Genomic DNA, 16276 nt, shown 5'->3' on the forward strand with positions numbered 1-16276 from the left:
AGTAAGCGGGCTAAAGCTAAGTCACGTTGTTAACCGGCTAAAAACCACAGTTGTTTTACGTTCTTCTTACTTGACACGGGAGATCGGGTACCTGTCAATCAAAAGGACACACCCATAATATGCCAAATTTTGAGATTAGATTACTTATAAATGGAGGAGTTATACAAAAATTCACTCCCCCCACAGTCGTCATGAAGGTAAACCTGACCTATTAAACCAAAATTGGATTTTTGAACCAGGCTGTAAACATGTTTATTTCTGCTGTGAAGTTAGTCTTTTTTAACATGGGAGTCTATGAGGATTCACTTTGTTTTGGACCCAGCCCCTAGTGGATGAGGAGGGAACTTCTGTTTGTGACACTTGCACATAGGCTTCACTGTTAACCACTGGAGGTTGCCGCTTGATTTGACGTAAAAAAACTGCAGTAAAGCACATAACTGTGGCGTAAACAATAGAGCTTCATATGAAATGACAGACATTTTCTATCGTCCAGATGATATATATCGTCATATCATCCAGCTCTAGTCTTACATATATATAAATTGGTTCTGATTTGTTTTAGATGGAGAAAAGTAGTTTTCTACTCTCAGCTTGCCAAACTTAAAGCGCTTTTGTGCGTCGTAAACATGCACAAAACCAATTTAGTGGTACCTTTTAAAGTCAACTGTAAATGTGATGCATACGATACATTTTTTTTTATCATTTATCAAACCAGGTGGTTTTACAAAAGAAAATAGTTGGCATTTTGATACTAGCTGGAGTATTTTACTCAGGTATTTTAAACAAAGATGCCTTACAGTGTTTAATCTTAAAGAAATTCACCATCTTTGTCTTTAGACTGAATAAATTATGAAAATATTTCACTACTGTTTGAATTCGAGAATATAATTAACGGAAGGGCCACATGAATCTGAGGAAATCATCACGTCTCCATCTTTAAGATACTACAATGCTCTGTTCTCCACAGGTGTGGGTGGATCTTCTGAAGCCGCTACTGAAGCAGATCAGACGTAAGTCCCTCCCTGTTGTGGTATCAACTCATGGTGATTCTGCTGCTCCTATGAAAGACACTGAGTGGTTGTAAAGGGATATTTCTCTCACTTATTCTTTCTGCTGTCTTCCTTCTTAACCGCATCCCATCATTTCTCTCCCTCAGGACCTAAAAACACCATCCTTCGCTTTGTGGTGAAGTTCTTCCCTCCTGACCACACGCAACTCATGGAGGAGCTGACTCGGTAGGTCGTCTCCGTGCAGAAACCACACCTATCTGAAGAAGTGGCCCTTAAATTAAAAGATGTGTTGGTTTCCCGTCTGGTTTTAGTTCCCTTTCTGGAAATATGCTGCCAACTCATCTGTCATGGCAGCTAAACGGAGGTCGTCATATATGAGTACTTTTAGTTCCAAGTTGAGAATAAACTTGCTTAAAATCTGCTGACAGTCCTTTCAGAGCCAACTGTAGTGTTTGTGTCTGAGCCGCGTCATCGGAACATAAACAGAGGGATCTGACCTTCCACATTTTCCCATGATGCTGTGGTTCCCAGCAGTCCAGCTGGATCCACTTGAGGTGAACAGAAAGCATCTCTGGGCCACAGTACTTTTACCACTCGTTGTATTCATACTCGGTTACTTCACATGCAACAGAGTAGCTTCTTGGGTATTTCAGTATGTTGTGCTTCTCGGGTTATTCCACTGATCTTGGCTGACATTACACAGGAAGTGGGCAGGCAGTCTTTTTTCCTTTGACAGGGTCTCTCTCTGTTACAGCTAACAGTGTTTTCCTTTGGATCCAATATAGACAGATGAGGAAAGATACCTTTGTAGACATGTCAAGTTGTCATACATCATTAATCTAAGATGACCTAAAGAGTGTTGCTTCAGCATGATTAAATCAGTTTGCTACCTTTGGGAGTTTTAGAGATAAATTAGAGATGATTGGCTAGATTGTTGCTCCTCTTATCACAACAGCCATCACCCAAACCATATTTTACTAACTTTTATGGAAAGCAATTCACTAATTGACATGTGGAGAAACAAACAACCTGGTAATAGAGAGATTTCCTGGATTAAACCCAATAGAAGTTTGAAATCTAGAATTGACTTCTGGCTAATGTCCCCTGAACTGTATAATGCTGTAACGTTTCTATATCAGGTGCTCCATTAACTCATCACTCTGTAATAATGAAACATTTTCACCAGATAATAACGTTATCTCCAGGAAAAACTACTGGAAATTTAATGCTGAGTTGCTCAAATCAGAAGAATATATAAAGGAAATTAAACTTATTGTTGAACAAGTTGGGAAAAAAACAAAGAACTCTGCACATACATTAAAAAATTGGAATATCTGAAGTTCAGTTTCATGGTAATTTCAAGAGAATTTGAATTAGTGAAAAATTTGAATAACGTTTGTAGTTCTACAGACTTATTTGAGGAAAACAGGACAAAACTTATGACCCATCATGCAGAATTGGATGACCTATTTACTCAAAGAGCTCATGGAGCTTATATCAGTTCAAGGGCAAAATGGGCAGAACAAGGAGAAAAAAATAAAATAAATTCCCTGATAATTGATAATGAAGTTTGTTCTGAGCCTAAATTAATTTCTAACTATATTTTTAACTTTTACTCTGCTCTATACTCATCTTTCTTCTCAGAAAAGAATGCATTATCTTGTTTTGAAACCATTAAACAATTTATTCTGCAGATTAACTTAGACTTCAAAGAAGCTTGTGATTAAGCTATCTGCTGCTGGGTGAAGTTAAGGGAATTTACCCCAAAGCTAGCTGCTGTTAGCCGCTGCTGGGTGACATGAATGGAGTTTACCCCAAAGCTAGCTGCTGTTAGCCGCTGCTGGGTGACATGAATGGAGTTTACCCCAAAGCTAGCTGCTGTTAGCCGCTGCTGGGTGACATGAATGGAGTTTACCCCAAAGCTAGCTGCTGTTAGCCGCTGCTGGGTGACATGAATGGAGTTTACCCCAAAGCTAGCTGCTGTTAGCCGCTGCTGGGTGACATGAATGGAGTTTACCCCAAAGCTAGCTGCTGTAAGCCGCTGCTGGATGACGTGTTTGGAGTTTACCACAAAGCTAGCTGCTGTTAGCCACTGCTGGGTGACATGAATGGAGTTTACCCCAAAGCTAGCTGCTGTTAGCCGCTGCTGGGTGACATGAATGGAGTTTACCCCAAAGCCAGCGGAAGCTAGTCGCTGCTGGGTGAAGTTAATGGACTTTACCCCGAAGCTAGCTTCAGATTCTCCTCCTCTCAGCCTCCCAAGCTGGTTTGGAATAGGAAAGTTTAACAGCTGTTTCTGTTGGAGGTTTCACAAATTGTGGAGGCAACAGAGCAGAGCAGCACACAGTTGCTAAAACAGTAAAGAAATGTTGACGGTGAGATTAAAGATGAGGAAACAAAAACTGTTTTGGTTAAGTTGAATGCTGTAGGTGTTCAATTGATCTGGTAAAGCAGCCAGGTGTAGGTTCGATTTCCACATCTCCCTGACCCACTTTCTCATCTACTGCTAAACAATAAGGAACTGTAGAGCCAACACAACGTTAAGAATATATCACACAATGTACAAATAATATGTTTTACAGTTTCCATATGAATAGAATTATAAATAAATATAATTACAAGGAAATGATATAGAATGTAGTCGGAAAAAACAGATTTTACTGTGCAGAGGTCATTTTGACCATTCAGTTAGTCAGAAAGATTTTGGCCCCACGTCTAGTGACTTTCCCCGGATATATTTTACAACTATATTGTAATTAGAAACTCACTTGGAGTTTAATTAATTTACATTCCACTCATCCAGGTTTCAAATTTGCAGCATCCACTGTTTATATTGCTTCAGACATATTTCCTCTTGTCTTTCTTTTGCAACAAGAGTCTCTTTTTGAGAGTTTAAAACCTGCATCTAGGCTGATTCTCCTCTATCTGAGATTCAAATATGTTTACATCTGGCTTTTGTTTGACTCCCCACCATATTGTTATGCAAAATGAAGAGAAAGTGATTACTCTCCCTCCTCACATATCAACTGCTGTATTGGTAAAAATAAAATAAAATAGTCAACATTAGATAGTTTCCATTTCTTTCAGGCATAATCAAACTCTGGATATAAGATAGGGGCGCTGGTTAAAAAAAAATTTGAGAAGGACTGCTCTACAGCCTCATCAACTTTATTTTGCAATGTGCGCTTATCAAGCAGTTAAATTGGATGTCACACTAAATGAATTCTGGTGAAAGTTTTCATGCCATTTTCCTTGACTGTGTGTCCCTGTAAGTTCAATTCAAAGGTCAGACTGTTTGATGCTCAGTGAAACTGGAAAAACACCCAAAAGCTACACCTCACACTCCACAGGCCTCAGTTAGCTTAATTAATGTTAAAGGGGTGCTATTATGGTATTTTGAGTTTTCTGAGCTTTCTACAGTGTTATAGTGTTGAATCCTCATCAGACATGTGAACAACACTGTTTTTTATCACCTAAACTCATGTTTGAGTTTGAGTTCCAGCACTCTCTCTGTTTGGTTTCCATGGCAACGAAAAACCGTCGAAAAACACGTAGTTTTTTTCTACTTGGAAATCCTTGTGACGTCCCGGGGGATATGGTTCAGTGATTGGTTACCTTCTACTGGTTAACAAGGGCATGTACAAATACATCAGGTGGGTGGAAAACGTGGGATAAAGTTATTTCCAACGATGGCTGGTGAGTTTACCAAAGAGAGACATCCTGCTGCATTCGTTGCTGTGGGTTGCTGTTTTCCACTTCGTTTTCAGGGTCTGATTCAGGTTCCAGCATGTAGGGCTGTATGCTATGTGTTGACATTGTATTTTGTTTTTTTATTGAGTTCATATGACCCTAATCCTTCTGTTTATGAGATGTTACAATGATGGCGAAAGCAGCTGCGGTGCGCGCTCACGCTGTAGTGCAGTAGCGGGAGGCGGGGCTTAATGCGGAAGAGTCTCAATCCACTCGTTTTGCCCACAGGCTGATCTGAGACCTTCTGGTCTCAGAAATAAAATAAATTAGCTTGAAATGCACATAATAATTCCACTTTAAAGTTTATGACAGTACAATTAGAGAAAAACTGAACAGGTATGGCTTGTTTATAAAAACTTGCAAGAGGAAACCTCTTAGGCTTGTAAAGTCGTGTTTGGACAAAGCACAAGACACGAGCAATCTTCTCTAAATAGATTAGGTCAGAATACACAGTGCAAACACATCCACTATGAAGCACGGTGGTGGAAGGATGATGGTCTGGGCTTGTTTTGCAGCCACAGGACATGGACACCTTGCAGTCATTAAGTTGATCTTACGTTCCTCTGACTACCAAAGTATTGGAGAGACAAATGTGTGTCCATCTGCCGAACTTGACTGAAATTGGATCGTGCAACAGGACAATGATCACGAGCACAGCAGCAAATCTGCAGAAGACTGACCCAGAGAAGAAGAGTCACATTTCTGTCAGATTTATGCTTCTGCAAACTATTAAATCATAGGATGCATTTCGTTTTACGCACACTGCTTCTCCATTTACTTTTATTAAATAAATAATGACAGTGTCATGTAGTGTTCACCTGAGCTTGCTTTTACCTTGCAAGAGCTGATGATGCCTCTAAATAAAGCCTTACAACTGAAAGAGAGTGTGCTTTGTGTTTCACATGCCTTGATTTGTAATTTAACAGAAAATAGTCATTTCTTATATGTGGATCAGTAGAAATTACGTTATTTCTTCGTAGTGAATCCAATACTTCCTACACTATCAGTTCCTGAGTTTATTAAGATTGCAACCTCATAACATTTCCTCTTTGTCTTCCATCTTTCATCATGCTCGTCGCTTTGCTTCAATGTTTCCAGGTACCTGTTTGCCCTGCAGATTAAGCGCGACCTGGCCTGTGGTCGACTCATCTGCAACGACACCAGCGCTGCTCTCATGGTCTCCCACATCATCCAGTGTAAGTACAAGTTTGGGAGCAAAATTCTAACATTATATAATTTATTTATTGTTCTTTTGCACCAACCTGGAGGCAGATCTCTCATTTATTGCCTTTTTTTGCAGATAGTATGCTGAAGTTTATTTATGTGAATTGCTTCCTGTGTATAAAACAAATGAGCAAACAGTATCGGTCTTGATATATTTGGATGCCTGTGAACTGTAGATGTAATAAAATTGGAAGCAAAGCCTATCTGATAAAGCAAAATTGCATTATAATCCTGTGTTATTGGATTCACTGTGTATTCCTTCAAACTCTAGTTTGATTGTCATCAAAACTGCACCAAGCTATTTTTTTTTTTTTTTTTTTTTGTACGTCTGAAAAAGCTCTAATGGCCCAGCCAGTGTGGGAACCAGTATCCTCAACAGATTTGTTCCTGTGGAGGACTGACTATAAATCACACATGACATAAATTCTCTCCGGGGACATTTTAGCAGCACATGCTGGTGCAAGTTGCATGTCCCCACAAAGCCCAATTCTGTATTTTAAAAGGTATTATCTTTCTATACCAGACACTTATATACCAGTTGTGTTGGGATTCTGAGTGTTCATTTCCTGTAAAATAGCAAAAATATTATTTTTAGCAGAGTAGAATAGAGTTAGAATAGTAGGTGGTGGAAATCTACTCTCTTTCCTGTGTTTTTCACAAAAGATGGTGGATTTCTTAACTTAGTTCAACAAGAAAATTTGACTATTCTGCTCATGAAATAATCATTTAAAGAATTTAGTTGAAAAATAAAAACTAATACATATGTTTTCTGTTATATATATATATATATATTAGTGCTGTGACGATATGCTTTTGTCCTGATTTAATTAGATTCCGATTTTTTGGGTGCCAATTCGATTTAAATTGCGATTCTCACAATTCTCTAATATTGCTGATTTTTGTAGATTAAAAACTAAAGAAATGTATAAAACTTTTTTGTTTTGCTCGTCATTTTTCTTGATTTCAATTAGGAGTAAACAACACAGTAACCAGATCAGCATTCTGCTGCTATAATGCCCAAGAAAACAAGTAAAAAGATCAATATCAATAACGAAAATTCTATGATGGATTATTTTTATTTATTTAAAAAAAAATCAATTTTTTAACAAAAAAATCAATTTTAAAATCGTTAAGCAAAAAAAACGCGATTTTCGATTTTTCTTTACGATTTTCCCACCCCATATATATATATATATATATATATATATATATATATATATATATATATATATATATATATATATATATATATATATATATATATGTGTGTATATGTATATATATATGTGTATATGTATATATATGTGTGTATATGTATATATATATGTGTATATGTATATATATATATATATATATATATATATATATGTGTGTATATATATATATATATATATATATATATAAGGGGTGGGAAAATCGTATCGAAAAATCGGAAATCGGGGTTTTTTTGCTTAACAATTTTAAATGCACAGGCCCCTGGGCCCAGAATGTTCAAGGGGCCCCCTTCCCCACTGCAAAATTGTGAAAAGTGGGAATGATACACTGTGAAACTACATTTCTAACACATCTCAGCCTGTGGTACCAGTAGCAAGACACTAGACACTGTGGTGCAACTATCTGGCTGTTATGTACATTTTGTTTTATTTCCAAAATGCTGGTATTTGTCCTACATGGGCCCCAAATAGGCCCCAAGTGAGCGTGGGCCCCTGGGCCTGTGCCCATAATAACCATTGGATAATCTTGGCGATGAGAATAAGGTGTGTTGTGCAACACTATGCCAGGATTCAGCTTCCTCCAGGCGAGCTGCAGACTTTACAGATGTACAGCAGATTTTCAAGCTTTATGATTAAAGGGATTTTCAGGACTCTGTGTGCAGCGTACAGAGTTGAAAGAATCCTGATAGTGACAGCAACACAGCATGCCGGGGAATATTACTTTGTTGCCATGGCAATCATCAGCCTGCGTATGCAGCTGCAGGTGGTTCAGTATGGTGGGTTGTTGCTGGTACTAAACAGATGGCGACACGCATCAGCAAACCTCATCTCATCTATAATAGAATAGACAGTGGAGGAGTAGAACAATTGGAGTCTTTCCCTTTTCTTTTTTTAAACTTCCTGTTCCTTTTTCCACCTCCTCACAAACGCTGAATTTGATATTTAATCTTGTCTCTCACCCACGCTCTTATCCCACTCCGTGTTTCTTTATTTCTACTCCAAATAAATATTTAATTCCCTCCCCTTCCTCCCTCCCACCAGCCGAGATTGGAGACTTCGACGAGACACAGAGCTGGCAGCATCTCCTCCACAATAAGTACCTGCCCGACCAGGACGCCATCAGGGACATGATCACCGACTGCCACCGCAAACATGTGTGAGTGAATGGCGATATTTTAACAGGTGGCGGGACGGGGCTGCAGACCAGCCAGTGAAGCACTCTGACTTACTATTCAAGCAGAATATGCTGAAGTTGATCATTTCTGGCGTCTCTGCAGATGTGCAAGTTACCCATTCAGTTTACATTCAATCAGCACTGATATCAGGAAGTTTTGTAACAGTTAAGCTAACACTAGCAGCGATGTTTGACCGGAAATATCCAGTAAAGATGATCCTTGCTTGTAAGACAAATTAAACTGAGCTTTAATCTGCCCTGACATGTCAGCACGTTGTTTGTCCTACAAACACATGCACATTACGTACAGGTTCTTGAATGCTAAATCTCTAAACTCAAGATATTTATCTGTTTATTCACATGTGCACTTTTACAAGCACACACCCATTACACAAATATATAACCAAGAAATCTCACACGCCCCCTCTGCGGAGACCACAACTGAAGGCGCATGCACATCACTTCTATCAGCAGTCATAATACTTGGCACTCCCTCTGAGCCCCTGAGACCACACACACACACACACACACACACACACACACACACACACACACACACACACACACACACACACACACACACACACACACACACACTCATCTTTCATGTCATTAAGGTGTTTTCTCTGGTGCTGTTAGAAAACACATGAAAAATCCATGTCTTTACTCTCTGGCGATGTAAAATTCCCTTCAACTCTCCCGTATCATCAGCTGACGACAGCTAGAAACCACACGAACCTGCTCTCTCTCCTCGCTGCAATCCCTCAGCCTCCCCTTTGCCGACACAGGAAGGAAGCGGATAATTCAGCAGCTTATACAGGAAACAGGAAGCTATTTTCAGATTTTGTAAGGAAACAAACTTCTTTTGTTGCGGATTTCTTTGCACCCGCTGTGGGCACCTCCTTCTGATCCTGTGGTGTTTTCAGAGTTTTACAGCAGGTCTGAAATAGCAACCTGGGACGTTTCAGTGGTTTGTTCACAATTAGAAACAATTACAAATGACTAGAAGGTTCAGGATGGTTATTTTTCTAAATGTTACTAATCGTGCACTGGAGAGGGGGGGAAGTCTTGCTGTTGCCATGGCAATATCTTCTGGTGTGAGAGCAAAACTCTTTGCAAGCAAACGAAAAAAGAAGAAAACGATTGTTTGTTTGTTTTTTGTTTTTTTCCCACAGAGGGCAGACTCCAGCGGAGTCGGACTACCAGCTGCTGGAAATCGCTCGGCGGCTGGAGATGTATGGCGTTCGCCTGCATCCCGCGAAGGACCGAGAAGGCACGAAACTCAGCCTGGCTGTGGCCCACACCGGAGTTCTGGTTTTCCAGGTGAAAAAATGAAAAGAAAAAAAAAAAACAGAATTAAAGGAGCCGCTTTCTCCACCATGTCTGCTAGAAAGTTCTTCATTCAAAACGAGAGCCAGACATTTTAAAGCAACTCAGTCAGTAAAAAAACTCCAGTATTGTGTGCATATTTCTCTTGTAGCAATAATATTGTAAAAGAAGCAATAGATTAATATATTTATACTGTAGGAACATTACTAGAAATAAGAGAAAATTGATATAATGGCTAATAGAACTTTTCTAAATTAGTCCAGAAAGCAAATTCTCCTCGAAAACTCAGAAAAACATCATTTTGATCAGTTAACACGAAGCACGCTTCAAAACCATGTAGTGTTTTTCCTTTTAACTTCTGATAGAGAAGATCCAGACTGAACTTGCCTGACTGTTTTTCAGCTATTTAGTGGAAATGTGAGTTGAACCCGAGCCACTTGCAAGGCTGAAATATACGTTTGAAAACTGATATGAGCCGCAAATTCTTTGGATGTTTTCCTTTGTAAACACAGGAGTGTAATATCGCTGCTTGCTTAACTGGTGGTGAAAGGTTTGTGTAGTGATAACTTAATCCAAGGCCAGTCACACTGGTGTTTTAGTGCATGTTGATGTTTAAAAATCACTGGTGCAGTGTCGCTTCAGGCAGCACTGATGGTGCTGAAAGCCATTTATGTGCCACTTTCTGGTTCTTTTTTTCCTTTTCTACAAAATTCATCCATTTACTTGTCAGAACAACCATTAAAATTCATTTCATGCAATTTCTTTAAGTGTATAGCACTTTTTAAAACTCCAAGGGGAAAATCAGAGCGAACCCTTAGCTGATATGACAACTTGATTAATTGGTTCCTGGGATTCATGCCCAGTTTAATGGTTTTTTGCATTGCTTTGTTCTGTAATGAGTCTGAAATCTTCAAACATAAGGTATCTTTTTGTTGCAGCTTGAGGAAATAAGTGTCTTTATTCTTGTGTAATGATGGCGATTGTATCTTCCATGTTTAGAGCAACACAAAAATTAACGCCTTTAACTGGTCCAAGATCCGCAAGCTGAGCTTCAAACGTAAAAGGTTCCTAATCAAGCTGAGAGCCGACCCTGGTGTAAGTTTATGACACCTTCTTTGTCTGTAGTTTCTTGAGTCCTTTCCTTCTATCCATGCTAATATTCACCTCTTTACCTTCCAGCAGAACGCCCACCACGACACGCTGGAGTTCGCCATGGCCAGCAGGGACTGCTGCAAGGTGTTCTGGAAGATCTGCGTGGAGTATCACGCCTTTTTTAGACTCTTTGAGGAGCCCAAGCCGAAACCCAAGCCCATCCTCTTCACCAGGGGTTCCTCATTTCGGTTCAGGTGAGGACAAGAAGGAAACATGTTTGTTTTCGTCTTTGGTTTGTGTCCCATCAACTACTTACGATAGTTTAAATTTACATTTAAACATTAAAGTCCAGGGAACGATTTATTTCTTCATTTATAGCTACTTTATATTAATGGGGTCCAATTTTAGGATTGTTGAATTAATTAAGATAATTCAACTTTATTAATTTGTATAGCGCCACTTCACAACAATATAATAATAATAATAATAATAATAATAATAATAATAATAATAATAATAATAATAATAATAATAATAATAATAACAACAACAATAATAATAATGATAAAAATAATGATAATAATGACAATGATAACAATGATAATGATAATAATAATACTTTTTAATGATAGTATCAGCAATACTTGCCCTGGATTTACCTAGTGGGGCTTGAAATTTAATAGTCATTTAATTATTTTTCTTTACTTATTGATTAAGATTATAACAATAACAAAACAATTACAAAGAATTTAATCAAAACATTTTTACGAGCAGTTTGAATGACGGACCTGAGAAATTTAACTTGAAGTTTTTTTTGTTTGTAAACATTCGAACAAAGTAACTATTTTTCTCTTTTATCACAAGTGTTTAAGAAAAATAAAGGCAGCAGTGCAAATGAGCTTAACAAAAGCAAAATCTAATATTGGTGGCTCTCATTTGCATTGTTTAGCTTTTTAACAGTAAAGCCCTCTGCAAGAAAAATATCAATATTATCTCTCTGGTATCGATTGATATCGATACTAGCCTTGGTATCAATAGTATTGATATTTGAATCGATCAGTCCTACCTGATAAACCCTGCTCTGTGAGGATGAATATTGTCATCTTGGAGGATATGGGAATGTTACTGGTTGCAGAGTCTGATCCTCATATCTCTCTGCAATGAAATTGCCTCCAATGATGGCAATGTTTATTTTTCCATTGATAAAAAAATGTCACCCCACACCATGGCACTACCTCCACCAAAAGCTGTTATCCTTTTGGTGCAGTGGTCAGTGTACCTACATAATAAAGCCCCTAAATCTGCCACACTCTCTGTTTGTGGCTGTGTTTGATAAATAATTTCCCCGTGGGTATAATATTTGGCATCTCTCCATCGTACAAGCAAATATTCAACTAGAACACAACAAAAACTTCAAAAAATGCCTTGAATCGCAATGAGCATCTTCTCTGTTACTTCCACCTGCAGCGGCTGGACCCAGAAGCAGATCATCGACTACGTGAAAGACTCTGAGCTCAAGAAAGTTCCGTTTGAGAGGTGAAGCGACAACATTCGTTCAGACCTTTGCCTGCTGCAGGAGCTATCGACCCTGCAGTGGCTGCAGCAAGGGCTCGACAGTAATCAGATTTGTCAGTCAGTTAGCTGATTAGTTGCACATGGTTTGACCTCATGTGTTCCCCTCTCCATCTGCAGGAAGCACAGTAAGGTTCTGTCCAACAGCCAAATGACCCCTCAGTCTTCTTCCTTCAGATCCCAAGTGCCAAAAGAGGTAATCTTCATCTGATCTTCATCCACTCTAGTTCTTTCTTTGTAACATGTCATGTTTTGCACATTTGCAGCATCTTTCAGTCTGTTTTTTTTTATTATTGCTTATATCTGAAGCTTATTAGCATGAAGCTGTTGTCCTGAACAACTCTGGGGGCCAAATTTTGTAAATAACAATTCATTCCAAAAACTCAGAAAGTTCTCGTCTTTTCCTTGCTTTATTCCTTCCTGTTTGTTTCCTAGAGTGCCATGTCGGTCCCGATAGCAGACGAGTCTGACTCCATCAGAATGAGCCATGAAGCTAGACCTCATGGCTCAGAGGAGCCGCTGGACTTCGCTCTCCCCACAAATGGTTTCCACGAACACACCCCAGGCTCAGGCCCGACACGACAGAACCACAATGGCACAGGATCAGCACCAGACCAGCATCTTCTCAACCCAGGTCCAACCTGCAGGGCAAACAGAGGCAGCAGCTCCTCTATTCCTTACATAGACTGCAGCGACATAGACAGTGAATGTGACGTGACAAAGAGCAGCAAGGCCCCCAGGGGCCACAGCAGTGCAAATGACAGCAATGAGGATGAGCCTTACAGACATGGGGGTAGTGTGGGTCGCAGTGGGGGGAAAGCAGGGAGTCTGTTTGGGGTTGTAAATGGGTTTTACCACACCAATCACCAGGGAGTGATGCAGCAGGGCGTAGTGGGGCAGCAGCAGGGTGTTATTGGTAATAGAAATGTTACTGATCAATCTCAGATTGCTAACAAGTTTAACATGACTCACGAGCTAACAAATGACGACATTCTGCCAAATGGCGGCTCCTTTCATGGCCATCTCCCACTCCACAGCACGCTGCTTGATGAAATCTTTCAGGGGCGAGACAAGCGTGGGGCAGCAATCGTTCGACCGTTGGGAACGGGGACTCGCAGCCAGTGTTCGAGCCCGGTGATCAGCAGCTTTCACCCGCGTACGAGCTCACTTAATCACGCTGAGATGACAAACGGTCACACACGCACAGCTTCACGGTGGGATGATGGGGGATATTATTTTAGCAAACGCCCTGGAGCGACTCCAGTGGAAAACCCAACTATACCTCCATCATCCCACCCACCAAACCAGTACGGCAGCTACTCCCCCATCACCTCAAACCGAACGCCACCACATTTGACCAAACCCTTTAACAACAACAACAACATGAGAAACCGCTCTGATACCGATCCGTTCATTCTCAGCCAGGTGACATCCACCCCAATCCACCAGCATGACCACCATCGCTTCGGGCTGAACACCCAAGCCCCATGTTCCGCTCCAACGGAGCGAAGAATGATCATAACAAACGGAAACCACGTGAACCTCATGGTTCCAGGTCAGGTGCGCTCCAACACCGTGCAGCGTTTGTTTGGGCGAAAGGGGAAGCCAGGCAACAACAACAACAATCTAAACCAGCCGGTTCAAATGATTGATGGGTCCACAAGTAGCGGTACCGACACCAGCGACACGGAGTCGGACACCGGTAGCAGCGTGTACAGCCAGCCGCTGATGTACGGTAATCCCGCTGCTGTCCGCTCAATCAATTCGGTCAACTCCAACGGCGTTAATTCGCCCCCGTTGCCATGTGGTAAACTCTCATTTGGGAACCTGCAGCTGGAAGACGGGGACAATGTCGAGGGCGGGGATCAGGGGTGTTACAGCTTCAACCAGGATGATGTAGAAGGTCAAGTTTTTAGCTGCTGAGCGGGAAAGAGGCGAATGATGCACATTAAAGCAATGTGCGTTAACCGTGGCATGATTAATATTTGAATATCAGAGTAGAGGAAGTACATTGTAGTGCATTTCAGTACTTTAGACCAATTTTACACATTTTATATAGAAAAACACATATTTTACTATGGTTCTTACATATTTTTGGAGTGTGGAAATGTCCACTTTTGACAGATGTTGGGTTTTCATTAGTAAATGTAAAGATCTGCTCTACTTTTAGATCAATTGTTTCAGACTTGTTTCTTACATTTACAACTCCAAGTTTTTCTAATATAATGTACACAAAACACTGACCTTACTCTAACTTACTCTACAGTCAGTGGGTCAGCTATTTCTTTGTAAATACCTTAACTGAGCTGTATTGATATAAGGTATCCTTGCTTTAAAGTGTGCCATAACTTGAGCTGTAAATTCAATTGAGACAGAAATCTAGAGGAAAACTTTCACATCGAGAACTTTTTGGGGAAGATCATTTTTTTTGTTTTTGTATTGATAAAAATTAATGTAGGTCTATCTCATCTGAGATAATCAGAATTTACTAGTTGTAGCCACAAACCTAGAGGATTTATGCTTGTTTTGGCTTATAAAGTGGAAGAGAAATTAGACATTTGGTGGTATATTGGTTGAAATGTGACCAGAGGCCACTACCTTTTTGTGGCATTATACACTATTTTGACTGTCTGTGCTTCCCTATTTGTAGTTTTTCTCCCCTGAGGTCAAACCTTAACAAATTGACTGTGTTGTGCAATAGAGGTTCACTAAGGGATTTTATCGTTTACTTTCATTGTTGAAGTTGTGCAAGTTTAAATGGGAGACTGTGGTACACAGTTTTAACTTTATAGGAATTACTGAATGGCGATACTGTTCCTTCTTATTGTGCAGTGTTTATGGATGTTTTTAGTAGTGAATGATTAAGTACTACATTAGTATAAAGCTTTGTTTAATCTGCTGGAAGAGGAATGCTGAAACTGAGGGCCGTTCTGCCTTTTCCATTCAGTTTCGGTCGAGTCGACGTCCTTCTCTGAGCACTTTTTTTGATGGTTTCAGTCGTTTTCAGTCTGTTTGTTGTGGGTGACCTGCACTGTGTTTGTGGTAGAAATGCTCTTTTGTATTTAACCTAATTGGAAGACCATGTTTTCTTTTTGTTCTTTCTTTAAAGTAGAATTGCATCAGTTACGCAGTTATCAAGAGTATATGTGTTTTTGTGTTCACATCTGACTTTTTCAGCTTTTTAAAGGTTCTTTTTCTTTCTTTGACGGGTATTATGCTCAATAAGCAGTGCATAAAAATACACGCTTTGTCCTCAATCCATCCACAGCTATCTGCTTTGCTCGGCTTTGGTCACTGGCATGCAATGTACACAAAACAAGGTATCTTCACTCTTATCTTTCACATTCTTTGGGTGCTGTTTTCTCACCTGTTACACTGCTGTTTATTGAAGGTTCCCATCCCATCTGTCATTTGTCAACTGGCTGGTTGCTCACTAGAATGCACATTTTCTTTGTACTGATTGGAAAAAGCAGATTTACTAATTAAGAGAAAACCTTTAATTACCGATCAACTTAAAATTGTGCATTTTTTCAAATTAGCAGCTTTTTCAGGATTTTTTTTGCCCTATTTTTGTCATGAATAAAATACTAAAATAAAATGTTACGCATTTAGGCTACAACATGACTTGGAAGTTTACATGTTTTATCACTTTCTGTAGTTAAACAAATTTTCTTTCTTCAGAGTTACTGCTTCCTCTTGAAACAAATGCTTCCTGCTTTGTAAATGCACTGTTTTCTTGCATGTATTATGGAAAAGAAAAAAAGGCACTGTGTTCTCATCGTTTCCTTTTCTTTACTGTGAATGCATGTTAACCAAGGGAAAGACTTTCCTGTCTTTCTGTCACTCTGCTCTGCTTTTGCTCACTTTGTTACTGTGTGTTTCTGCCGTGGGGCTCGACATGGTTGCGGGTG

At 39.7% G+C, this 16276-nt stretch overlaps 1 protein-coding gene across 1 annotated transcript in view; it reads left to right on the forward strand.

Moving 5' to 3' along the window:
* Window positions 1-16276, forward strand: part of LOC306774220 (FERM, ARHGEF and pleckstrin domain-containing protein 1-like) — a 64774-nt gene that overhangs the window by 36776 nt on the left and 11722 nt on the right. Inside the window, exons 4-13 of the mRNA XM_079264210.1 lie at window positions 968-1010; window positions 1157-1235; window positions 5859-5956; window positions 8240-8354; window positions 9548-9695; window positions 10701-10796; window positions 10881-11047; window positions 12261-12329; window positions 12486-12561; window positions 12801-12999. Coding sequence (XP_079120336.1) covers window positions 968-1010; window positions 1157-1235; window positions 5859-5956; window positions 8240-8354; window positions 9548-9695; window positions 10701-10796; window positions 10881-11047; window positions 12261-12329; window positions 12486-12561; window positions 12801-12999 — 1090 coding nt within the window. The remainder of the gene's footprint in view (window positions 1-967; window positions 1011-1156; window positions 1236-5858; window positions 5957-8239; window positions 8355-9547; window positions 9696-10700; window positions 10797-10880; window positions 11048-12260; window positions 12330-12485; window positions 12562-12800; window positions 13000-16276) is intronic.

This window comes from Telmatherina bonti, assembly GCF_933228915.1.
Source record: "Telmatherina bonti genome assembly, chromosome: 24".
NCBI classification, from domain to species: Eukaryota; Metazoa; Chordata; class Actinopteri; order Atheriniformes; family Telmatherinidae; genus Telmatherina; species Telmatherina bonti.